This window comes from Cebus imitator, unplaced genomic scaffold (genome assembly GCF_001604975.1).
Source record: "Cebus imitator isolate Cc_AM_T3 unplaced genomic scaffold, Cebus_imitator-1.0 Scaffold19, whole genome shotgun sequence".
In the NCBI taxonomy this organism is placed as follows: domain Eukaryota; kingdom Metazoa; phylum Chordata; class Mammalia; order Primates; family Cebidae; genus Cebus; species Cebus imitator.
Window position 1 is genome coordinate 10,504,083 of NW_016107334.1, and position 26,560 is coordinate 10,530,642.

General features: G+C 47.6%; 1 protein-coding gene across 2 annotated transcripts in view; it reads left to right on the top strand.

Moving 5' to 3' along the window:
* Nucleotides 1-26,560, top strand: part of LRRK1 (leucine rich repeat kinase 1) — a 141,221-nt gene that overhangs the window by 67,665 nt on the left and 46,996 nt on the right. For both annotated transcript variants that reach the window (XM_017518832.2, XM_037735080.1), the window contains 6 exons: nucleotides 17,492-17,718; nucleotides 19,072-19,199; nucleotides 19,294-19,457; nucleotides 20,319-20,456; nucleotides 22,918-23,030; nucleotides 23,900-23,976. In XM_017518832.2, coding sequence (XP_017374321.1) covers nucleotides 17,492-17,718; nucleotides 19,072-19,199; nucleotides 19,294-19,457; nucleotides 20,319-20,456; nucleotides 22,918-23,030; nucleotides 23,900-23,976 — 847 coding nt within the window. The remainder of the gene's footprint in view (nucleotides 1-17,491; nucleotides 17,719-19,071; nucleotides 19,200-19,293; nucleotides 19,458-20,318; nucleotides 20,457-22,917; nucleotides 23,031-23,899; nucleotides 23,977-26,560) is intronic.

Genomic DNA, 26,560 nt, shown 5'->3' on the forward strand with positions numbered 1-26,560 from the left:
TGTTGACCAGGATGGTCTCGATCTCTTGACCTCGTGATCCACCCGCCTCGGCCTCCCAAAGTGCTGGGATTACAGGCTTGAGCCACCGCGCCCGGCCAGCATTTGGTTTTTAATCTCATCTGAGTGTGTATCTTCTGAAAGAGGAGTCCATCTACTTCACATTTGTGTAGAACCTGTCCTATTAGTATATATTTTTCCATCTTTTGGAATTATATTTATTGCTGCTTCCTTTTTACCCTTCCCTTATTCCTGCTGGTTTCCTGGTTTCTAAAGAATACTGATATTCTACTTTCTGTATATTTCTACTTTTCTGTGCCTTGGTTGGTTTTCTCAGTTATAAAACAGAGATAACAATAATCTCCAGCATGGAGGGCAGCTGCACTTAGCACAGGGCCTGGCACATAATAAGTGCTCAATAAATATTAGCTGACATTATTATTAGCCTCCCATCCCCAAAGAAAATAATGATCATGTAACCACGACATTTATGTAGTGCTGGTTATTTTCCTAAGCACTTTTATTTGGTCCTCATTACACCTCAGTAAGAACTACAGAGAATAGTATCTTTTTTACAGATGAAATTATTAGGTATAAAGACATTATGTTATTTGTCCAAGGTCAACAAATACTAAACAATATTGATGCTCGGACTCTTCAACACAGGGCTTTCCCCAGTTCTCAGTTCCTGAACCCTACCACCTAGGCTTCATGTAGACAGTGATTCTCTGCACATCATGACCCCTGGGAACTTTTTAAAACCCTGATGCTCAGACCACATCCTACACTGATTAAATCCGAATCTCTCGGGTGAGATGAAGAGTTTTAGAAATTCTCCAGGTGATTCCAGTGTGCACCCAAGGTCGAGAGCCAGTGTCTCCGATTTTCTTGGTGTAAAGGTAAAAGCAGAAATGGCTGTCATCTCTATCTGTGATCTTTTCTGTGGGGTAACTTTTCTTCCATCTGTTAAGGTTGGCACAGAGCGTGGAGGCAGTGATTACTGTGTCTTGTGAATGAAAAGACAAGGAAAAGACAATGTTGCTTTTCCTCCCGTTGGCTCTGTTGCGCGGAGTCAGAAGAGGAAATGAAATTTCAGTACAACCTGAGTCATAAGGACTCCTTGAGCTTCCCCAAAGCAGATGGTATTTTTAGCATTCAAGTGAATTTCAAAGGCAAGTACCTTGGAGTGGGTGTGCCTGGCTGCCCGTGAGCTCCAGCCTGCAACAGCACATTCCTGCTCTGCCGCTGGTAGAAGAGAGGTGAGGGGGGGCCAGGTGGAGGGCTCCGGCATCAGGAAGGATGACTCAGGAGCCAGAGGTAAGTGCTCCCACCTTCCCAGGTATCCAGTGGGATTAAACTGACAGTTTGGTTGGTTCAGAATATTACACAAGGGTAGGCATGAAAAGGGTGCTTCTCTGACATGATAGGTGGTGTGAAAATGCGTTTGGCAGTCATGGGTGTGACCTTGTTGAACTATCAAATCCTTCAGGGAGCGTGTGATGGAGGTTGTTGCTCCAGCCCTGGTACGACAAGTCGTCACAGGCCACACGGTGGCATCTTAGAGAGATCATACATGTGCCATTATGGTGACGTCTTAGGGAAATCACGCATGTGCCATTATGGTGACATCTTAGGGAGATCATGCATATGACATTGTGGCATCTTAGGGAGATCACGCATGTGACATGGTGGCATCTTAGGGAGATCGCGCATGTGACATGGTGGCATCTTAGGGAGATCGCGCAGGTGACATTATGCTGGCGTCTTAGGGAGATTGCGCATGTGCCGTCATGGTGGCATCTTAGGGAGATCACGCATGTGCCATTGTGTTTTTTGTGTGGTTGAGTTCTGCCTAACCCACCAGCTGGTCAGTATTTTTAATGTCATTGCTGCCTGCGTGGAAGCCACAGCTGGTCCAGGTACAGCAGCCCCTCTACATGTTTCTGGATCAAGCATGGTCCGAATCTACCTTTGCCAGCAGATGGAGAAAGTGCAGAGAAACTCACGTTTGTTTTCCCTTGGCAGTGGCTGGCTGCTTGGGTTTTGTTGGGGTTTGGTTGAAGAAGGTTCCAGAGGCCACACTGCATGGTCTGGACTGCTGGAACACACTCTTTAAGGAGCAAAAGTGAAGTAAAGTCAGACCTGGCCAAGCCGTTTGCCTGGCTGGGCAGTGTTCCTCTTAAAGCGGTCGAAGTCCTGCCAGAACATCTAATGACGGCCTGCGTTCGTGGTGAATATCCTGTCAATGTTTAGCTGTGTTTCCATGAGAAACAACTCAATGCTTTGATGTTGTCATACCCAGAAAGGAACAGGAAAACTCGGAAATGCCAGGAAAAGCCTAATCAGATCCCAGATTAACCACGATGTTCATCCCTGTTCAGCAGTTAGGGCGCCAGGCCGAGGCTCGCCGGAGCTGTTTTAAGTGTGGGAAGTAGACCAGACCTGAAATTAACTTTCAAACAACCCAATGGGGAAATTATTAATTTCCTTTGAAAAGTCTCTAATGATTTCAAATCTGGCAGCTAACCTAAAGAGAGAGGGACATTTATTATTACTTTTTGGATTAGTCCTGGCTTATGTAGCTTGCAAGTTCCTGGTGCCTCACCCTTCGTGTCTGTGTGTCAGTGCCCGAGCCCAAGCAGCCCAGCTGCACATCCTCAGAGTTAAGGCAGGCACTTTACTGGGGCCATGCAAGCTGCTGATGGAGGTGCCTGAGCCAGGGCTCCCTGCTTATACCTGATGGCCGGGAGCTGGTGGCCTCTCCTGAGGGACACCTGAGGCCTCTGGGCAACATCCCTGTCTTAGGTAGGACCTCACATTTGGTGCAGAGATTGTTATTTCAGAGCTTTGTGCATTGCAGAGCACTTCTGCACACATCACCACCGTCCTGGTGCCGCGTACCCTTTTCTCAGTGGACAGTGCTGCTATAGGAGCACAGGTGGGCACTGGCATTCCCAGCATTCAGCCTGGCCCGGCAAGGCCCCCATGGTAAGAGCCAGTGCTGGGGCATGGACCCCGACACCTCGTGGCCTGGCCTTTTCAGCAGTCACTTGTGTGAGCAGAAGAGGAGCCCCTTCCCCTACCCTCTGAGAGTCACGAAAGCAAACTCTGGATTGTTCCCAGCATCCTTCCACCAGCTCCACTTGTCTTGTGCCCTGTTGAGCAATTCAGTCAATTGTTCCACACATGCCCATTTTTCTCTATGTTCCAAACACATGCCCATTTTCCCTAGGTTCCAAATACCGAAGCTTCCCCTGTCCTTGTCCTCTGCCCATATGCTTTCCCTGTGGAATAGGAGACCAGTGTGACACCATCCCTGTGTATGTTAGTGCTTCACAGAACTCGAAATTGGGTGGCCAGGGCCACGCAGCAGAATAAGCGAATGGGAACAGCACAGACCTTCTCAGTCCGGTGTTCATGTTGTCCTGCTGGATTTTAAGACCTCCCGTGAAGCAGTGAGCATATCAGTCACTTGTATTTAGTTAACAACAGAGAAAATGATTAAGCTAGATGGGCAGAAACAGAAAAACTGTTATTTGAACTTAAGTGACAAACTAGAAGACATAATGAGAATAGAATAAGAAAGAGAATAACAGTAAGAAACATTATTGAGCCAGGCATAGTGGCTCAAACCTATAATCCCAGCACTTTGCGAGGCCAAGGCAGGTGAATCACAAGGTCAGGAGTTTGAAACCAGCCTGGCCAACATGGTGAACCCCCACCTCTACTAAAGATAAAAAAATTAGCCAGGCATGGTGGCATGCACCCATTACCCCAGCTACTTGGGAGGCTGAGGCAGGAGAATCTTTTGAACCTGGGAGGCAGAGGTAGCAATGAGCCGAGATCACACCATTGCACTCCAGCCTGGGTGACAGAGCAAGACTCCATCTCAAAAAAAAAAAAAAACATTATCCAAGGTTGTGAGAATTGTTGGATATCAACACAGTTTATTACAATGCAAATCAATTCTAGACAGGTTAGCATTAAGCACTGAAAACTCAACAGAATGTGCATATCTATAGATATAGGCAATATCTGTAATATAATATTATAATATATATAAAATATATAAATGTAATTATTGATATAATCTGTATAGATGTTATATACATAGACACACACACACACATATATATATATTTAAAAGCATGTTTATCCCAGTTATAAGTGGGAGATGATTGCCTTTCAATTTCTAAATGTATTTGAAGATATATGGTCAGAAATAACATGAATATTAAAGCAAAATGATTTATACTAAACATAATTTTAAAAGGAAAGGACATGGAAAATATTTCAGAAAAACGAACTGACAAACACTTAAATCCAAGGTAGATCATTGATGCAATTCCATGTCAGTTGATGATTGAATTTAATTTAGCCAAGGTTTGTAAATCACCTGCTAGATGCTTGGGACTCCACAGTGATGGGTCAGACTCTTGCCCTAGCTGTTACATTGTTCACAGATTCCACTGAGGAAAACACTGAGACAAATGAACAGTTAATTTACATATAAGAAAACACCAGCAGTAAATCGTGGCCTGGAAACATATACAACATTACTGGCAATTACAGAAATTCAAATTAAAACAACTTGCAAGTACTGTCACACACCTATTAAACTAGCAAAAATAAATAGACACACTGAGTAAGACATCTGGAAGGGCATTGGAGCAGTGGACACATCAGTGTCTTGCCGCAGGCAGTGTAAATTGGTTCCGTATGTGTGGAAAGTAATTGGCATCATGTGGCAAAAGCTATAAACCTCTTTTCTCCCAGTGAACTGTTCGGAATTTAATATTTCCTTTCTCAAGGATACCTCTAGGACATAGTTCAAATGAAATAAATAGCAATTGCCACAAACATGGTCAAAGCACTGCTATTTATTATAAGACAACATGGGGGAAAGAAAGTACTGTGTCTGCTGGGCACAGTGGTTCATGCTTGAAATCCCAGCACTTTGGGAGGCCTAGGTGGTAGATCAGCTGAGGTCAGGAGTTCGAGACCAGCCTGGCCAACATGGTAAAACCCCATCTCTACTGAAAATACAAACGTTAGCTGGGTGTGGTGGGGCATGCCTGTCATCCCAGCTACTGTGGGGCTGAGACACGAGAATCGCTTGAATCCGGGAGGCAGAGATTGCAGTGAGCCGAGATCGTGCCACTGCACTTCAGCCTGGGTGACAGAACAAGACTCTGTCTAAAAAGAGAAAGAAAGAGAGAGAGAAAGAGGGAGAGAGAGAAAGAAAGAAGAAAAAGGAGAAGAGAAGAGAAAGGAACCAATGTGTCTGGTGGCAGAGATAGACTACACCATCCATGTTGTACCAGCAAATAGACCACACCTAGGCAGGAAAAAGCAAGCCCGCCTCCTTAGCACTCAGCACACTGCTGCTCCTTGACCCAGAACACCCTTCAGATCCCTACACAACATCCTCAGGAAGGCTTTCCTTAACCCTCAGGCCTGGTCACTCACCCCCACCCCAACCTTATATGTCTCAGAGCTTCCTGTCAGTTTTATTCAAAGCACTAAGCAAAGTTTGGGGTTATATGTGTGGGTGACATTCTTCTTTAATCAATTTCCCCACATGACTAGAAGCTTCCTCAAAGCAGAAACCTTGGCCAATTTTGCTCACCCCATGTTTGCCCTTTGGTGTACGGCTTGGAACAAGATGGATAGGTGGGTAGGTGGATAATGGATGGGTGGCTGGATGAATGGATGGATAGTTGCATGGATGGATAGATGGGTCAGTGGATGGTTGCATGGTTCCATGGATGGATAGGAGGATGGTAGACGGATGAATTGATGGATGGATAGATAGATGGGTGGGTACATGGGTGGTTTGATGGTTACGTGGTTGCATGGATAGATGGGTGGGTTGATAGTTACATGGATGGATGGATGGATGGATGGATGGATGAATAGGTGGATGGATGATTGCATGGTTGTATGCATGGATGGATGGATGGATGGATAGATGGATGATTGCATGGTTGCATGGATGGATGGATGGATGGATGGATGGATGGATGATTGCATGGTTGCATGAATGGATGGATAGATGGTTAAAATTTTTATATGCAATAACATCCCTTCTGTTTACACAGGGTCTCATAGCTTTAAAAAGTACTTTGCCAAACATTCTATTTTAATCTCTTACACAACCTGTGAGGTGGAAGTTTTATCATTATTTACAAATTGAGAAAACTGAGGGTTCTCTCAAAAGCAAGTTAAGTAGCTTAGTTAACTGCAAACACCATATTTTTATTTCTTGCTTTGTTTTTCTCTCTCAAATAGCTATTGGCAAAATTCCTAAGTTGGAACTAGTGACAGGAGATTTCTTGTAAGTTTCCTGTTTTTAAAAGGAATGACTGAAATATTACCCAAAAAAAGGTTACAATGTTGCTTTTTGTTTTAAAAACCTCTCTACCTATTTTTTTAAGAATTTTAACAAAGAAAAAGTGACGAATTTTACTAAACACATCTTTTGGCATTCACTTGCTTAAAAGAGGAGCTCTGTTTCCCTTTCTTTGATAGAACATGCTGTGCTTCTCCCTAAATTACTGCCATGCTGTTGTCTTCGTGTAGACCCTATCTGGCTAGAGAACTTAAATCTTTGAGTTTAGTTGTTGTGGTTGATTAAATATTTTGTTGTAGTTTCTGCATCCATGTACATACATGTAATTGGCCTGGAATTTTAATGGCCCTTGCAAAGTAACTGGTATTGACTCATAAAATGAAACCAATCCTGTATTAAGGAACCATTTACATAACATAGGGACTATTTGTTATTTGAAATATTTGATTGGGAAAAAAATTATATTGAATCAGGAGCCTTTGGGAGCTGATTGTTTATTTTCCTGTTTGTTTCATACAATGTTTTGTTTTTTCTCTGATTGTGTCACTGATAATTTTGATATTGGTAAGTAAATCTTACATTTCTACTTCCAGATTGTTGGCCTGTTGCCTGAACTTGTAGCCGCAGATTGTTACAATGATTGTTCAGTGCAGATTGTTACATGTTGATTGTTCAATACAGATAGTTACATGTTGATTGTTTAATACAGATAGTTACATGTTGATTAAGATATGATCAGAAGTGTATCTTGTGAGTTATTTTTGTGCTTATGTTTCTCATTTATCTGGTTTCTGTGGTAGTGTTTCCTTTCTTTGTTTGTTTAAACATATTGGCAGCTAACCACTAATTCTGATATTTACAAAATATTTAGCAGACATGCTATTGTCAAAACTGACTTCACTGCTTTCTCTCATTTAGTCTTTTATTTAACTGAGTAAACCCCTCTAAGATTAGAAGGAAACTGTCGACCAGGCACGCTGGCTCACACCTGTAATCCCAGCATTTTGGGAGGCTGAGGCAGGCAGATCAGGAAGTCAAGAGATCTAGACCATCCTGGCCAACATTGTGAAACGCCATCTCTACTAAAAATATAAAAAAAAAATTTAGCTAGGCATGGTGCCAGGCGACTGTGGTCCCAGCTACTCGGGAGGCTGAGGCAGTGGAATTGCTTGAACCTGGGAGGTGGAGGTTGCAGTGGGCCAAGATCATACCACTGCACTCCAGCCTGGTGACAGAATGAAACTTCGTCTAAAAAAAAAAAAAAGAAGAAGGAGACTGTCCCCCCTTTTCTTGTCTCTCATTTCCTTACTCCCTGTGGTATTTATTCTCAAGTCCTTTCTGAAATTCTCCATTTACACCAGAGTCCTCACAGGCTTTCCCCAAATTTAATGGCTGATTTTTTTTCTGTCATAGTCATTACCTTTTAAAATTACATTTCTAATCTACTTGTCTCAAAAGAAATGCTTTTGGCTTTCAGGAGTCCGTTCCTTGCCTTTCCTTTTGTAAACTGTGTGAACATGGCCATAATCTGTGTCAATGCAATGTTCCCAGTTCTCAGGTCCCAACCTCCCCTCTCTTCCCTTGACTCTTTACCATCTGAATTCCTAGAACTGTTATAACAAAGCACCCAAAATTGGGTGGCCTAAAACAACAGAAAATTTATTCTCTCACACTCCTGGAGGCCAGCAGTCCAAGGTCAAGGTGTTGGCAGGGTCGGCTCCTCCTGAAAGCCCTGAGGGAGTGTCTTCTCTGTCCCTTCCAGCTGCTGGGGGCTGCTTGTGGTCCCCAACACTCCTTGGCTTGTGGCCACATCTCTCCAGTTATCTGCTAACTTCTCCCCGTGTCCTCACATCATTTTCCCATTGTCTGCCTCTACATTCAAATTTCTCCTTTTTCATAAGGACGCCAGTCACATTGGGTGAGAGCCCTCACAATAACCTCATTTTGGCTAGATGACCTCTGTTTTTAATTGAGGTCACTTTCTGGGGTACAGGGCATTAGGACTGCAGCCTGTCTTTTGGGAGGGGGACACTGCAACTCATCACACCATCCTTGCCACCTTTGCTTCACTGCCCTTCGCCTGGATCCACCTGCCCTGGGCCACTTTAGGTGCCAGGTAGACAGCCAGCCAAGGTACAGTGTCCTTCTCATCCTCCTATTTTAAATGCCTCCTTTCTCCCTAAGAGCTTGTCTCCACCAGAGTGCAGGGACTTGAGAAGCAGGCGTTTAGAAAACCCACACTGAGGATTTCTCCTGGGAGCAGAGATGAGGCACAGTTTGTTTTGGTTCTGTTGTGGCCGTCACGTGTACAAGAGTTGCTGTCTCTGGTGTTGCCGATTCTCTGTCACTGAATCCCTATTGCTCAGGGCCCCTTCTGGTGGTCTGGGATCCCAAAGAACATCTGCAGCCTTAAAATTTACCTTCAGCTTGCGGGTATCAGTGCACAGGCCCTGCCTGCAGCCCTCATCTCTTCTCTCCTATAATCATTGGCGTCACTCAAATGACCTGCGGTGAGCCTTCGGATGCCATTTCTGGGCCTGCTGCTCTGAGCACCTTTGTTTTCAGGGCTTCTTTTGGCCTGTTCTTCAGGCCTTTGGGGGATCTCTTCGTTTTAGATGAGACTCACTGATTCCGCGGCTCCTCCCGCTGTTGGTTGTTCTTACTGTTTCTTCTGCATATCAGGGTGTGGCTCTTGTCTTACTGGCTGATTCAACAAGGAGAAGGCACCGTCCCAGGAATCTTTGCTTAACTGCAGAAGGAAAGACTTGGGGTTCATATGGGCAAAGGATTGACAAATTCAAGAACTTTCTGTGTATTTCCCTTCCTTGTAACATGTGTGTCTTCATTGAGTAGTTACCTTTTATTTTTTGAGACAGAGCTTTGCTCTTGTTGCCCAGGCTGGAGTGCAATGGTTCGAACTTGGCTCACTGCAACCTCTACCTCCCAGGTTCAAGTGATTCTCCTGCCTCATCTTCCTGAGTAGCTGGGATTACAGGCATGCGACACCACACCCTGCTTGCTTGCTTTCTCTTTCTTTTCCTTTCTCTTTCTTTCTTTTCTTTTTCTTTCTTTCTTCCTTTCCTTTTTCTCCCTCCCTCCCTTTTCTTTCTTTCTCTTTCTTTCTTTTTCTTTCCTTCCTTCCTTCTTCCTTTCTTCCTTCCTTCGTTTCTTTCTTTCTTCCTTCCTTCCTTCCTTCCTTCCTTCCTTCCTTCCTTCCTTCCTTTCTTTCTTTTCTTTCTTTTCTTCTCTTTCTGGTTTTTCCATGTTGGTCAGTCTGGTCTTGAACTCCCAACCTCAGGTGCTCTGCCCTCTTTAACCTCCCAAAGCACTGGGGTTACAGGCCTGAGCCACCATGCCCGGCCGAATAGATACCTATTAACTGCCTTTTACTGTGTTGTACCTTCTGTCACTGAGCCATAGTCTGTTCTCTGAAAGGATTGGCAGTTTCTAGGGGGGAAGATTCTTACTCATGACTCATAAGCAAAATACTGACCAACTGACAGGAACAAGGAGTTGGAGACACGGGAAGAGCTATGAATTCTGCTTTGTGGGGTCGGTGAGACCTAGTAAGGAGCTAACATTACAACGTCACTCTGGCAAGGCTGTTCTTCACCCCACAGAATCGTACAGGGGCACAGCTGTGTGCATGTGTCCCAAGAGCCAGGAATCCTTTTCTGAGTCTGCACTGGGCTGGGGTGCCAGCCACATCTGCTGAGGCTCAAGGCCAGGCTAAAAGCCTTGTAGATGCCAGCTTTTCATAACATAATTTTTTTCTTCAACCAATAGGTCTGCACTGACATAATAATGTAAGAGATGTCATTGTGGCCCAGTGCTTCATTCACTGTCATAAGTTTATGGTTAACATCTCCAAGAAGCAGCGTGTAAAGGCGGCTAGTACCCCCTGAATGGTACCCTTCTTACTCGTTAGTCTCCAATGAACCAGTTGCCCTTAAATACACTCAGTCCTTTTTGAAAACAACCTGAGTCACTACCACTGCCATGGAGAACAAGTTTCCAAGTTCATTGCACTGCGCCTTCTGGAGAAAGAGGTACTTTTACTTGACCTGAAATTGAAAGGGCTCATGCTTGAAAACCAGTATGAGCAGATTCCCCGTCTGCTTGCTCCAGAGTGGGTGCAGCTTACCTGCTGCTGTGTTGAATTGGTGGGTTCTCCACAACCAGCTGTCTTTGATTTTGTAGCTCAGCCTTCATGGGTAGGATTATACAATTGCTGGCTTTGTTCTCTCTGAATCTTGTTTGTTGTGATTCTGCCCGGACTAAACACAAATAAGTAATGAGGGCTAATGAGGGCTTCAGAGCTTGAAGAGCTGTGTTTTAATGTCAAGTGCATGGACATCTTTTTATTATTATTATTATTTGAGACGGAGTCTGTGTCACCCAGGCTGGAGTGCAGTGGAGCAATCTCAGCTCACTGCAACCTCTGCCTCCCAGGTTCAAGTGATTCTCCTGCCTCAGCCTCCTAAGTAGCTGGGACTACAGGTGTGCACCATCACACCAGGTTAATTTTTCATATTTTTAGTAGAGATTGGGTTTCACCATGTTTTCCAGGCTGGTCTTGAACTCCTGACCTCAAGTGATCCACCCACCTCAGCCTCCTGAAGTGCTGGGATTACAGGCGCGAGCCACCGTACGTGGCCCTGAGCATCATCTTTTTAAACTGCATTCTTTCTCCTTTCTCTCTGCTACTTTGTGGACACCTGGACACCCTATAATGTCTGTGCTTGAAAAAGAAAATAACTTTTATAAATCAGTTTTCAGACTAACCCCAGACCAGGTAGAAATTGTACAGGTTCTTCAACCTCCATCCAACCCAGGAATCATTCCCAAGCGTGTCTGTATTCCATGCGTGGGAACGATTTCTGGGTGTCAGCATATTTGCAGTGTCAACATATTTGCGGACTTCTGCTTTTTACCACTTCTCTCCAAGCTTGAGTTTATTAGATGTCAGTCCTGCAGAAATGCAGTGGGTACATGTCTAGAAAGAGCTCTGGGAACTGGCGGCATCTGCTTTCTCTGCTTCCTCATGTTGAGGGAAATCATTGGTACACACAGCCACTCATTTCTTATTGATGACTTTCTTCTGATAAAGCAATACCCCCAGAGGAAGCACAGGAGGTTTCCCCACAAGTGTTCTTTCTTGGCTGGGTGGTCATTGTCACATGCTGTTTGAATCCATGAAGGTCAAGGAACCCTTGAGTTGGGGCAGCCAGATTGGCGCACACACACACACACAGGCACACCTCTTCCCTCTGAATTATAAGCTCCTTGAGTGTCGGTTCTGTCTGCAGCCTCTGCATCTTCATATCCACCCCAGTGCCTGGCAGAATGGTTTACACATAGCAATGCTCAAGAAAGCGCTGTTGGATGTACGGGCACAAGTTCAAGGCAGCATCCCTGTTATACCATAATAACATGTGCACTTGTTTGGGAGAAGATGGGGATCTCTGACCCAGGGCTTACAGGAGAAATGGGATTTGGATGAGAGGGAGGGGACTGTGAATCCAGGAGGGAGCACATGGAGCAAGGTGCAGAGGTGAGAAGGGCTGTGTTTCTGCTTCATCATGCTTGCAGGGCACGGTGGGAACAGACCAGCCTGTCTGCAGAATCTCAGCTCCTTTACTGACCTCACACTACCACCACTGCTTTTTACTCTTTCCCTCCAGGCTTGAGTTTACCGGGATATCAGTCCTGCAGACACGCATGGGTGTAAGCCTAGAAAGAGCCCTGGGAACAGGCAACATCTGCTTTCTCCAAGAGGAGAAAGGAGGCTCACTCTCAGGAATGTGTGCAGAGACCCTCTGCATTAGTCCATTTTCACACTGCTGATACAGACACACCCGAGACTGGGTAATTTGTAAAGAAAAAGAGGTTTAATGGACTCACAGTTCCACATGACTGGGGAGGTCTCACAATCTTGGTGGAAAGTGAAGGGCATGTCTTACATGGGGCAGGCAAGAGAGAGAATGAAAGCCAAGCAAAAGCGGTTTCCCCTGATAAAACCATCAGATGTCTTGAGACTTACTCACTACCATGAGAACAGTATGGGGGAAACGTCCCCATGATTTAATTATCTCCCAGCTGGTGCCACCCACGGCACATACGAATAATGGGAGCTACCCGTAATTCTTTATCTCATTCAAGATGAGATTTGGGTGGGGACACAGCCAAATGGTATCATTGTCTTAGCTCCAGGCCTAGCCTGCCTTGTGCTTCCCATGGTGTCCTCCCATCTTGGCCCCTTTGGTCACCATGATAACCCACATTCCAGTAGGGGTACGGGGGAGATCTGCAGCCCAGAGCACCCCGGCAGCCCCTTGAGCACATGAGCCAGTCAGTTACCAACAGCAAGGCTACACCCTTGTGGCCCCCAAAGCCTTCCTACAAATGTCAATGTTGGGCCCACTTTGTGAGCCCTACAGTTTATTTATGAACAAGGAGTTTCTGCACTTTGATTGGCAGCTTTTCCTTGGCCTTGGATACCCTGCTTTGCGAGTGCGCCCCACCCCCTAATTTCTTTCACCTAGAATAAATTAACCCCACAAATGACCACCAGCAGGAAGGCAAAAGGCATCACTGTAGATCAGAGACTGCTCTGGGTGGGCAGGGAGAAGCTATGAAAGAGGCAGGGAGACATATATTTGGAAAAGTGGGTTGGGGCTGACTAGGGGCCTGTGAGGCTGCAGAGGAAGGACTTTGGATGTTCTGCTAAAGGTTGAGTGGGCCGGGGAAAGCTGAAAGGTCTTGAGCAGACCTTGATGTTTCTGGATGATTGATCTGGTTACAAGTGCAGAGTAGATGGCTTGCAGGTCTTGCTCAAGCCTGCAAACACTGATTTAGTGTCTGCTGCATAGTGGGCCTGAGGTTGAGCTGTGGAGGCAGCCAGGCAGGGCTCTGCACTGTGGGTGTGCAGTTCGGGTTCTGGTTGGCCATGCTGTCTGCCATAGCACAGGAAATGTGGCTGTGTCAGTGCTGTCCAGATCAGTGGAGAGGTTAATACAAAGGGTCTCGAGCTGGACAGAGCCCAGGAAAGTGCCCGCCTCCACTGCGACTTGCCCAGAATCCACATGGAGTCAGTTAAGCAGCCTGAGGCCAAGCCCCTGCTCCTTTTGCAGTTCAGGGCTCCAGCTCCAGCTCAGGAGACATGGAGGAGCTGTTAGGAGGAAGGCTGCCATTGCAGGAACAGCCACACCTATGCCCTTCCCCAAGGGATTTGTGCCATAATTGGCTCATGTCACAGTAATAAGTTGATTCTTTGCTGCTGTTTTGTGTATTTTATGATGGTCCTCAAAGTTTTATTTAAAGGCTTTTCAATGGACACCTAAGATTTGTTGTCAAAGCCAAAACCATAACCAGCCTCCTCTGCATCTTGCGTTTGGCTGCCATTTCAGTTTGGGTCCAAACCATTCAATATTGAATGACCATAATGCCCATGTAGAGTGAGTGGAGGGGGTTGGATTGCAGTCTGGACCTCTTGGTTCCATGTTCAGCTTTCTGGCCCTTGCCCCTGAGACCTAAGTGTGTCTCTGTGAATTCAGGAAGGAGACGCAGATAGGAGCCTTTGGAGCCTTTTTTGACTTGGCATTGCACAGTCCACATGGTGTCCTACCTGTGAGCCTGTTGACTGTCATGCTTATCCAGAGACTCCTCATGCACTTTGCAGGATGACCACCAGAAAAAATATTGGGACGAGAATTGACCTAGGCATCAGCTAATCCGAGCCATTTAATTAACAGATTAAAACCAACAATAACAGAATGAAGAGCGATACAATGGTGAATTATGGATTACGGAAAGATTAGGGAAAAACCCCACTTTGCTGCATTGAGCTGGAGGCATCAGATTGTGCTCATGTTAAATATAGAGCTGTGTCCATCAATGGGCTGAGAAGCAGTGACACCCCAGCAGTGACGAGCACACCACATCCAGATCTTGGTTTCTGAATACCAATTTTTTGCTAAAGGGAAGCAAGGCCTGGGCTTAGAAAGTACAAGAGGAGACTGGAAGATCTTGTTTTGCCAGGAAGTAAGGAAGTACCTCAAAATTGATAGTGATATGTCACAGGAACAGAGGGGGCATCCTCCCACCCAGAATGGGGCTCCCCCTGGACAAACTGGGGATGACTTGGGCATCAAAAAAAGATGATACTTGGAATAAGAAAGAATCCAAGAGTCCCTAGTGATACTTAAAGAGGTGAGGAGACAATGCTTTTCTGTACAGAAGAATGCCAGGTAATTAACACGTAGAAAGAGAAGTCATTTTCCAAAACTTTGACTTTGCAACCACCATTGCACTACTTGATTCAGGCCAGGATCAGCAACGGATGCTAAACCCACTGGGCAAAAGGATGTAGAAACACAGAATAGTCAGATAGTCTCAGAATATGACCCCACAGATTATTTACTAATCACAAAGCGTGTAATGTTAACCTTTACAAAGGTGGGATCTGACACACAACACCTTAACCAAGAGACCGAGCAGGACATCACCTGTAGCAGGATAACCTGACGTCAGGGACCCTGGGTGGGATTCAGTGGGAACCCCATGCATGGACTCTAAGGCTGTTGCCAAAATAGCTAACTTGAATCTAAACTTCAGGAAAAAAACTGAGTAAATTCAGATTGTGGGATATTCTGTAAGACAGGCAGTGAAACGCACCAGTGTCTGCCCCCGACGAAGAGGCATTGTCATTGCATTAAGTTCCAGGACTTAATGTAACGACAATGTCCAAAAAAAAAAAAAAAAGGTGTGAAGACTCTTCTAGATGAAAGAAAAGTCAAGGGACATGACAAGGCAATGCAGTGTGGGATTGTGACGTAATGCAATCGTGATGGGGTTCCAGATCAGGACACAAAATAGTTATGAACCACATTTCTGGGATAATTGAGAGTATTTGAACATGGGCTGTGAATTCAGTAATATCGTATTGATGTTACACTTATCAAAAAGGATAATTACATGACTACCCTGTATAAACATTTGTTGTTCTTCAGGGATATGTGCTAAACTATTTACGGGTGAAGCATCATGACGTATAATTTACTGGCAAATGATTCATCAAAAATGAAAAGTGTGCATGTTTGTGCGGAGAGGGAGGAGCAAAAGCCAATGTTGAACAGTCAGTGAGTCGGGGTGGAGAGTGTGTCGGTGTTCACTGTGTCCCACTGCAGCTTTTCTGAAGCTTAAAAAAATATTCAAAATTAAAAAATGTAGGGAGTAAAACAGTAACAGTGAAACCGGCTCGGGGCAATGGAGTGACTTGTCTAAAAAAAATCAGCTCAGAAGTTACTCTCCTGATCTTAGATCCAGTACTGCCCGTCCCCTTTTGTCCATGTGAACAGACAGACGGACAGACAGAGAGACACAAACAGAGACACAGACACAGAGCGACAGAATCCCTTATTCCCCTGATTCAAAGATCAGAGCTTTGAGAGGGTGTAGACGCAGTCTTTCCAAACTCCTGGAGTTGGCAAAGGAGACCATAAAGGCAGGCGCTCATCGCCATCTAGTGGCCACATAAGGATGCCTGTCAAGTGCCACCAGCTTTTGAGCCGAACTCATCCCACATTATTTGGAGCTTTCCCGCAGCCTCTGCCTGGTTGTTACATTTTCCCATTTGCAAAGCATTCGTTTTTGTTTTTATTTCTGCTCCTCTAATTTTCCAATACGTATTTCCAGTTGCTTCGAAGAAACAGGCACAAAAGTAGATTTCCTCTCCCCAGAAACCAATATTCTTCGATAATCAAGAAGAAAAAGTCTTGCTCTGATATATTTCACCAGGTTCCTTTGACCACCCCATGCCAGAAAACCACTGGCCCTTCTGACTCCCTCTTGTGGAAATAAGGAAAGACCAATGAGAAATGAGAAGAGCAAAGGCAATTTATTTAGCAGGACTTCAACAGCAAGGGCATCAGCCACCATCACTTGCATGTGGCAGAGACCCACAGGCTGGCAGAGGAGTGGGAGCTTTCTAGTGGGACAAAGGGAAGACTTTGGGTGTGTCCTATCTGGAGGCTGTTGGCATGGGGAAGCTGGAGTGGGGGGCTCACTGCAGGCTGGGCATCCTATGGGATTGGTAGGTGTGCAGAGTTGGCTTTCTCTGGTTGGTGGTAAATGGAAAGTGAGGACAAAACTTAGAGAAGCTGTCAGTTATTAACCGAGTCCTGGCCATTTTAGACTGACTTGTATGGAAATGATGGTTTAGCTTTCCGGGTTGTTACTAGAAATAAGAAGTGGTTCATGCCTATAATTGCAGCACTTTGGGAGGACGAGGCAGGTGGATTGCCCGAGGTCAGGAGTTCCAGACCATCCTGGCCAGCATGGTGAAACACCGTCTCTACTAAAAATAAAAAAATTAGCTGGCGTGGAGGCATACGCCTACAGCCCCAGCTACTTGGGAGGCTGAGGCAGGAGAATCCCTCGAACCCGGGAAGTGGAGGTTGAAGTGAGCCAAGGTCGTGCCACTGCACAAAAAAAAAGAAAAAAGAAAAAAAAAAAGAAGGTGGGCTATTTACTATAGATAAAGAGGTTGGTTTCCCAGGCAGGTCACTGTAGGTTGTGGGTCAGAGTTCTATTTTTATATATTGTGTGGCCATCATCTGTTTGTATATCAAGCTCACTCTGGAAGCAGCCTGTCCACCTGTCACGGTGCAGACAGCTGCAGGCTGCAGCTCCTCTAATCACAGGGAAGGCGGGCTTGAAGGGAGGGCAGAGACTCGAGTTCGGGGGTTCGGCTTTCTTCTCCAGTCTGGGGAAGGCGTCTCTAAGCTTCAGTGGCCTCCTGTGTACCCAGGCAATTTCTGCTGCGCTTCCTCCCTCCCTGTGAGCCACCTCAGTGGGTGGCACTGAGCACACACCCACAGCTCCCTCTGGAGGCTGGAGGGTCACTTGCAGGGGCTCAGATTGCCTGTGAGTTTGTAAGTGCAGATGGGAACAGGTAGCTCCTCTGTGCCTGCCATCATGGCAGGCTCTGTGGGGGGGAGAGGGGGAGAGGGACATGTGCAGGCCTCTTGGGACCCCAGCTGGAGCAGGCACACAGAGGTGCACTCGAATTAACCCTTGCTTAGCCCATGTGAGCCCTGAGCCCACACTCCAAGTGTGCTTTTCCCTTCTCTCCACTACCAGGCGCTCCGCGTGAAATGGTCCCATCTCAGATTGCCCTGGGTAGATCTAGACTGGCTCATAGACATCTCCTGCCAGATCACGGAGCTCGACCTTTCTGCCAACTGCCTGGCAACCCTCCCGTCCGTCATCCCCTGGGGCCTCATCAACCTCCGGAAGCTGAACCTCTCGGACAACCACCTGGGGGAGCTCCCTGGCGTGCAGTCATCGGATGAAATCATCTGTTCCAGGTGGCTCCCTGGGGTGTGCACAGAGTTGTGTGTGACCCCACTGTCACCGTGGTGCTCCCGGGTTGTATTTTGTAGTTGGGGGGGGCACAAAATGTTCTGGCTAAAATAGAAGGAGTTTTGCCTGCCCTAAGCCAGCCTCCTTTTCAGGTGAAAACAGAGAGGTCTAGAGAGATCGTTTGTCTGGCTCAAGTTTACACAGCTCATCTGCAGCCGTGCAGAATCCTTGCCTGAGATGCTCGCCTCGGTCCTTCCCGGGAATCAGATGAGGGCAGCCAAACCTTCCCGGGCTGGTGGATGCAATGGGGCTCTGGGGCACCAGCTTTTACTCCACCTCCAGGGAAAGTGGGAAGGGCCTCAGAGAACGGGTTAACTCTGCAGGACTCTGGCAGCAGGTGGACCTTGTGGGCAGCCCAGGCCTGCTTCTTCTGGAGGCCTTGGGAGAAGGCTTGAGCTTTACCCCTGAGCTTGCATGGGAAGGGCAAGAACCTTATTTGATTTCTTTAGGATACGTATCTGCAAGTCCTCATTCCATAAAAGGGTTGAGTTGATTTTTAAATGAAGGCTTTAAGTGAATTAAGAGCCAAGAGTGAGCAGGCACGGCACGGTGGCTCATGCCTGTAATCCCAGCACTTTGGGAGGCCGAGGCAGGTGGATTACCCAAAGTCGGGAGCTCGAGACCAGCCTAGGCAACATGGTGAAACCCCGCCTGTACTAAAAAACACAAAAATTAGCTGGGCATGCTGGTGGGCACCTGTAATCCCAGCTACTCGGGAGGCTGAGGCAGGAGAATCGCTTGAACTCTGGAGGTGGAGGTTGCAGTGAACCGAGATCGTGCCACTGCACTCCAGGCTGGGCGACAAGAGCAAGACTCCATCTCCAAAAAAACCAAAACCAAGAATGTTGGAAAGAGCTTGGGGTAGACAGTAACCCACGGGATGCCCAAGTGAGAACAGGAAAGAAGGCTGCACGCCAGAACTTAAATACAAGTGCCATCCAAGTGGGGCCCTTCCCCTGGGCCAGACGGACAGTTCCAGAAGGTTCAAAGCCCTGCTCTGTGGTGCCTTGGCAGCTTTCAGGGCAGCCACCCATTTTGCTATTACATGTGTACGAAGGATTTGAATCCCTGTTCGTCAGCCCGGGGCCCACCAATGAGAGATTTGTCTTTATCTACACAGGACGCAGTAAGAGTTCTTCAAATGAATTAAAAATCATATGCACAACATTTTCAGTGCACACTCTTTAACTTTGCACAGGGAGAATGAGAGAAAAAAAATACACCTCCCTGTTGTAAAATATGTCCATTCTGTTTTCCCTCCTCCCCCTGACGCCTGCCTGCTGCCTTCTCCACCCCAGGCTACTTGAAATTGACATTTCCAGCAACAAATTGTCCCACCTCCCGCCTGGATTCTTGCATCTCTCAAAACTTCAGAAACTGTCAGCTTCAAAAAATTGTTTAGAAAAACTGTTCGAAGAGGAAAATGGTATGTTTTCTCATCAGTGACCTGAATGAATTAGTCATTTGCTTCTTGGTAGGGGTATTTTTACCAATTCACAGTTTGTCTCTTTTTTTTTAAGCTACTAACTGGATCGGTTTACGGAAGCTACAGGAACTTGATCTGTCTGACAATAAATTGACAGAACTCCCAGCCCCGTTTCTTCACTCTTTCAAGTCGCTCCATTCTCTGAATGTCTCCAGAAACAACCTAAAGGTGTTTCCAGATCCCTGGGCCTGCCCTTTGGTAAGTATGGTATCAAAAGTCATGAAAGCCACAGTCAACTCTGCATCTCAGCTAGCCTCAGAGAGCCTTCGGGCGCATCAGGTCAGCTCAGCCCCTCGGCAGCCAAGCTGGTTAGTGGGACCTGTTCCCACATTGCAGCATTGTCACTGAGTATACAGCGAGACTGAGTGCCCCAGGCAGGTGACTCACCTGAAAGCCAGCCTGCCTGGCTCTGGGTTCAAGAGCCACCCCGCAACACCCACAGAACTGTACCTAGGGACAGCTCGCACCCTGGCACAGGACACGTTGTGCCTGAAAAAAGAGAGTTCAGTTCTTTTAGAACAACTATCACCTGAGAGTGAGAAATCGTCAGTCTGCACTCACAGCACTGCTGATTAAATGGGGTTTTTGCTTCTGGGAAATTTTGCTGGTTCAAACAGATGGAACAGCATAAAGAATGTGTGTGTGTGTGTGCGTGCGCGTGCGTGCATGTTCTGGTTGTTGGTTTTAAACCAGGAAACTTTCCATCACTGGCATTAGTGTTCCTGGTTTGACCATTTGTGTGTGGGAAACCAGCTTCTCACTCCAGCACAGCCCTGAATTGTTCTGTTATTTCCAAGGACAATGGGCCGGAAGTTCTGGAATGAAGGAAAAAGACCATGAGCTCCCCCAGAAAACCCCATTCCTGTCCCTCCCTTGGAGCAGGGGCGGGAGGATGGGGACCGTGAGGGCGTGTGGCCTCCCAACAACACTCAGTCTCCTCCATCACACAACGTCGTTGTAACGGTCTATTTTTAACATGCAACTTGGAAACAGTCTCATAGGTACCACTGCATTTAAAGAGCTAACTAATATACATATTTTTTCTTGTCAATCTCTTAGAAATGTTGTAAAGCTTCCAGAAATGCCCTGGAATGTCTGCCAGACAAAATGGCTCTCTTTTGGAAAAATCACCTGAAGGACGTGGATTTTTCAGAAAATGCACTGAAAGAAGTTCCCCTGGGACTTTTCCAGCTTGATGTAAGCCTAATAGCCCTTCCTTCCTTCCTCATTTTCAGCTTTTGAGAGAAAATTGCTCTACGTTGCAGCGAAATCCATGTGCTTTTCCTGAGCTTCTGAGACAAATATAAGAGGAAAAGGTGAAGAAAAAGTTCAGCTGTCAAAAATACGCATGGCCGAGAATGGTGGTGAGGGCGGCCCGTGGAAAGCAGACGCAGCTATGTTGGGTGGTGGGCGATGGTTTGCATCCCTTGGGACTTTCTTTAGCCCACGGCCCACGGCCTGCCCGTCTATGAAGCTGAGTGGACACTGTGAGCTCCAGGAAGGCCTTTCCCTGGAGCCCTGTGTGCCCACCCCAGCACAGAGGTGCCTTCTCACTTTAGGTTGTTTTAGGGGCGGGTCCTTAGGCAGGAAGGCTGTGGATCACACTCATTGCTTAGAGCTCTGGGCCAACCCCAGAAGGGGCCCCATCAGTGCCTGCTAAAGGCATCAGGGCAGTCCCTCCAGAGGCCCTGTGGTGGACTCCCAGGCACAGTGCACAGGCCACCCTGCACCAGCGTCAGTCCCCGGTCCTGCCACGCCACTGCCCGGGTCCCCATGAGCTCTCCTCCAAGGCCTGGTGCGACCTCTTGTGTGCAGCGGCCCCCGCAAGGTAGCAAAAGCCCCTTCAGTGTGTGTATCCTCAGAGAGGAGGGGCTGTCATGTCCTAGGCTCCTGACAAGCACAGGGCAAAGCCAGGGACCCAGGGACAGGACCTACACTGCTCAGAGGAAATGAGCCACATGGGGCCACCCCGGGGGTCCCACATCATACCCCTCACAAGGCCCTCCTGGCCTTCAGGCCTTGCCCACAGCCATCAGGGCCCTGCTCTGAGCCTGTCTTCTCATATTTCACACCAACAACTCGCAGGCTTAGTTTTTTGGCTTCCCCCAAAGCTCAGAAGCAGCCAATTAGGAGAGGCGGAGCCTGCAGAATGGGTGTCTGCTCAGGGTCTCCTCCTCCACACTGGGAAGGGTCGGGTGGGTATGTGGGGGCTTGGGGGGCCCTGCAGCCTGGCACATGGCAGGAACTCCATAGAATTTCAGCAGATGGGGCCTGGCTGCAGTGGCTTTGATGGCAGGTGGTGGTGTGAGCCCTTTCAACAGGGCAAGAGACAGAAGCACCAGGAATGGAGAATTTAATGTGGGGCCACAAACAGACTGTGGCCCTCCTGAGGCCACCCTGGTTGTGGGCGGGATAGTTGGTGGCTGTGGCGATGTCCTCAAACAGGGTGATAGCATGTCTGTGGCACTCCTGTAAAGGAAAACATGGGCCAGGCATGAAGGCTCAGACATGGTGACTCAGACCTGTACTCCCAGCACTTTGGGAGGCCAAAATGGGAGGCCAACTCGAGGTCAGGAGTTTGAGGCTGTGGCAAGCTGTGATCAGGCCACTGTGCTCCAGCCTAAGCGACAGAGAGAGACCCTATCTCTAAAAAAGTAAATAAAAAGAGATAATAACCAAAAACGAATGAAACATGTTACAGGTCCAAGGTAGCACCTCACCCCGTTAGTGACTGGGTTCCCTGCAGGGTCTGTTTGCAGTGGGGCTGAGGGAGGGGCACCCACAAGGGGCACTCCAGACACGCTGGTAATCCTGGGGGACCCAGCTCGGGACTCTGTAACAGCTAGAGGAGGACACGCAGTTAGGGCAATTACCCTTGGTGGCACTGCCACCCCCGTCCCCAGACCTAGGCCGGCCCAGGAGGCCACCCACCAAGAGGCAGTGGACACCAGCACTGTGCCGAACACACTCCACGCCACCCCCACCGGTGATGACCCGGTGTCCCCCGAACCATCAGAGTCTGGCACTTTCCCCAGAGAGGCCTCCAATAATCAGCATTTTTTTTTTTTTTTTTTAAAAGACAGTCTCGTTCTGTTGCCCAGGCTGGAGTGCAATGGCGAGATCTTGGCTCACTGCAAACTCCGCCTCTCTGGTTCAAGCAATTATCCTGCCTCAGCCTCCTGAGTAGCTGGGATGACAGGTGTCCACATCACTCCTGGCTAATTTTTGTATTCTTTTAGTAGAGATGGGGTTTCACCATGTTAGCCAGGTTGGCCTCAACCTCCTGACCTCAGATGATCTGCCCGCCTCGGCCTCCCAAAGTGCTGGGATTACAGGCCTGAGCCACCGCGCCCGGCCAGTCAGCACTCTTAAGAATGGAATCCTTCATGCTAACAACTACCTGGGCTGCTTTCACTCTAGAACAATTGCCTTTCACTGACTTTGAGGGCAGCGCTCCTGTAGATAGCCCCGTCGCTCTGTGTGAGGTCATTTCTTGAGTTTGAAGAGACTGCTGAGCCCCACACTATTGGGAGCTGTGCGAAGGTGAATTGGTTGGAACTGTTTGACTGCGCTTGGTCGGGAAACTGGCTCTTCAGTCTCTCCTGCCTGCTGTGTCTGACGCTATCTTTGCTTCTCTCTCCCTCCCTGTCTCTCTCAGGCCCTGATGTTCTTGAGGTTACAGGGAAACCAGCTGGCGGCACTTCCACCTCCAGAGAAGTGGACCTGCAGGCAGCTCAAAACCCTGGATCTCTCCAGAAACCAACTTGGCAAGTAAGCAGGGGCCTCTCCTCCCCGGCCACTTCCAAAGCATGTGTGGGGCAGCGGCTGAGCCAGTCCTTGGGATGGTGGCATGCCAGGGCTGCTGAACCGCCGGCCTGGGGCTCAACAGCAGAAATCACTGCCTCACAGTCCTGGGGGCTGAAATCCAGGGTGGCAGCACCCACAGGGCTGCTTGATTTCTCCTGAGGCCCCTCTCCTTAGCTTGCAGATGCCGTCTTCCCCCTGTGTCCTAGCTGGCCGGCCCTCTGTGCGTGTCTGTGTCCTAATCTCCTTGTCTTACAAGGACACCAGTCAGATTGGATTAGAGTCCATCCTAATGACCTCATTCTAACTCAGTTACCCCTTGAACAGCCCTGTCTCCACAAACAGTCACATTCTGAGGAATCGGAGGTTAGGGCTTTGACATAAGAATTTGGGGGGACAGAATTCAGCCCGTCACGCTGAATTTTTAACCTTCTGGAGAATCTTGTCTCTTACTTCAGCCCAAACTGTAACTCTTCAAAAGTCTCTGCTGATCACTAACTGAAATGGATACGGAGTTGAATAAAACCGCCCAGCCCCAAAGCCTTCCGACAGGTGGAAAGCCAGGATGAGCCCAGCCAGCCTTTGGGGACCAGCGACCACAGTTCATTTGCAGAAGGCCACTTCTGTATTATTATGGTGGAACTTGTACCCCAAAGAGGACCTCTGCGGGGGGCAGTGCGAAAGGCAGCCGCCACTGCAGCCTGCGCTCCTGCCAGGCCCTGAAGAGTTGCACCTGAATTTCCGCCATCTCCGTGACTTGGCGTGATAACATCACAGCCAAAATCGTAATGTTTCTCTTGTGATGTCCTCCAATTGTATCTTTTTCCTCCCCACAGAAATGAAGATGGACTGAAAACAAAGCGTATTGCCTTTTTCACCACCAGAGGTCGCCAGCGCTCCGGGACTGAGGCAGGTGTGTGTTGGTTGGGAGATGCTGGTGATCCCAGATGAGACCGCGGGGTAGCCTGGTTCCTACGCCACCGAAGTGAGGATTGCCCTTATCTTGGGCCTTCCCCTTCCACGCCCTGTTGCAGTGCCAAAGATGCCTATGGTCAAGTGAAAACCCTGCACGTGAGCTGCGCCCATTCCTTATGTCCCACGTGTGACACACAAGTAACCTCAAGCCCTGCTCTCCTGCATGGAGGCCACTGATACCAGCAGCTAATGTGTGCATGTGGTCTACACGCCAAGCACTGCCCTAGACAGGTTATGTATGTGAAAGTCGCTCATCCTCCCAATGTGAGGTTTGGGCCACATTTCCCCATTTTGCTCGTGAGGAGACTGAGGCTCCCAGGGTGCCTTAGCCATTCCAAAATACCATCGGCCGAGTGCTTCAACAGCAGGGACTTACCTTCTCACAGTTCTGAAGCTGGATCTCTAAGAGGATAGTGCCACACTGTCAGGTCTCGGGGTCGGGGACCTTCTTCCTGGCTTCTTTCTCTCTGTCCTGAGATGGTGGAGAGAGGGAGAAGGACTCTGGTCTCTCTTACTCTTCTTCTTCTTCTTCTTTTTCTTTTTTGTGACAGAGTCTCGCTCTGTCACCCAGGCTGGAGTGCAGTGGCTCCATCTCAGCTCGCTGCAACCTCCGCCTCCCAGGTTCAAGTGATTCTCCTGCCTCAGCCTCCTGAGTAGCTGAGACTACAGGTGCCTGCCACCATGCCCGACTAATGTTTGTAGTTTTGCTAGAGATGGGGTATCACCATGTTAGCCAGGCTGGTCTTGAACTCCTGACCTTAACTAATCCACCTGCCTCAGCCTCCCAAAGTGTGGGATCACAGGCGTGAGCCACCACATCCGGCCCTTCTTCTTATAAGAACGTTAATCCTATCATAAGGCCCCCACCCTCATGACCTCATCTAAACCTAATTACAGCTCAAATGTCGCATCTCTAAATAGCATCACATTGGGTGTTAGAGTTTCAACATATGAATTCAGTGGGGAGTAGGGGACACAGTTCGATCCACGGCATAGGACTGACTGATTTGTCCCAGGTCGTGTGTTTGCTTCTCAGTAGCAGAGCCAGGTTTCATTCCAGGACTGTGGGACTCCAGCCCTGGAGCCAGCAGCCCCAATGCTGTCAAGTCTCTACTGCCACACAATGGAACCTCACAAAGCCCACACGGATCATGGCCACTTTTGGCTCCACAGGCTGAGGTGAGGCTGAGGCTGCACAGGAGCTTGTGGTCTTCCCCAAAACTCCTCAGAGACAGAGCTTGTCCTAGTTTTTGTCCTGGTCATACAAGGCCAGCTCAGCACAGAGTATGTCTAGGGAAACAAGCTTTTTTTGTTCTGTTGTCTTCCGTGAGACACAGGGGAAGGTATGGAGCTGTCTCTTTCATTAAACAACCAGCTCTGCTTCTTAACCTCGAAGCTAAGACTTCCAAAGCCAGCCCCACTCATAGAAATATCCCTCAGGATACTGGCCCACAAAATCAGTACCAACATCTAGGCCGTCTTAAACATAATACAGCTTTCTTCTTCAGTCTGATAGATGGATATTGGCAAGTACAAATAGTGTGAGGTAGGGATAAGCAGTGCAACAGAGGTGAGGACTTATTTGCAGGAGGTGAACGAGGGAGTCTGCCACTGCTGTGTTCTTGGATGAACTGGTGTGCCTGTGTGTTTAGTAGGATACACATATAGATCTGTCACGAACGAGTGTGTGTGTTTATATGTGACTGAAAAAGGAATATCAGTGGAACAGATAAGAGAGTTCAAAAATAGACCTAAGTAAATATAGAAATGTAATATATCAGGAGTCTCCAACCCCCACCCAGGCAGCGAACCAGTATTGGTCTGTGGCCTGTTAGGAACCAGCCCACACAGCCAGAGGCGAGCGTTGGGCAAGTAGCATCAGCCCCATCTCCTGCAGATCAGCGGCATTAGATTCTCACAGGAGCTCAAACCCTGTTGTGAACTGTGTGTGCAAGGGATCTAGGTTGCACACTCCTTATGAGAATTTAACGCCTGATGATCTGAGGTGTAACAGTTTCATCCCTAGACCATCCTCATCAACCCTGCAGTCCATGGAAAAATTGTCTTCCACAAAACCAGTCCCTGCTGCCAAAAAGGTTGGGAACTGCCATTGTATAATATATGACAAAGACAGAATTTCAGCTTAGTGTAAAAGGACATTTGCTTTAGTAAATGGTGCTGGCATTCCCGCCTGAAAGGGGGACAAAACACAACACTGGGTTACAAAAATGTCTATGTGGATAGCAGGTTTAAGTATAAAAAACGAAAACAATAACATTTAAGGAATATAGGTATAATTGGCTATGAGTGAGATCTTTAAAAGCTAGTTGGGAGAAATCCAGGAATAATTTTTGTAAAGACTGAAATCATTGGCTTCATACACATTCAAAGTTTGTGTTCAGTAGAAAGCATCATAAACACGGTCATAATGCAGACTAAGAAGAAATGTTTGCAACACAAATGGTTGCAACATAAATTGGCTTAAGTCCCTAATATACAAAGAATGCTTACAAATTGGTTTA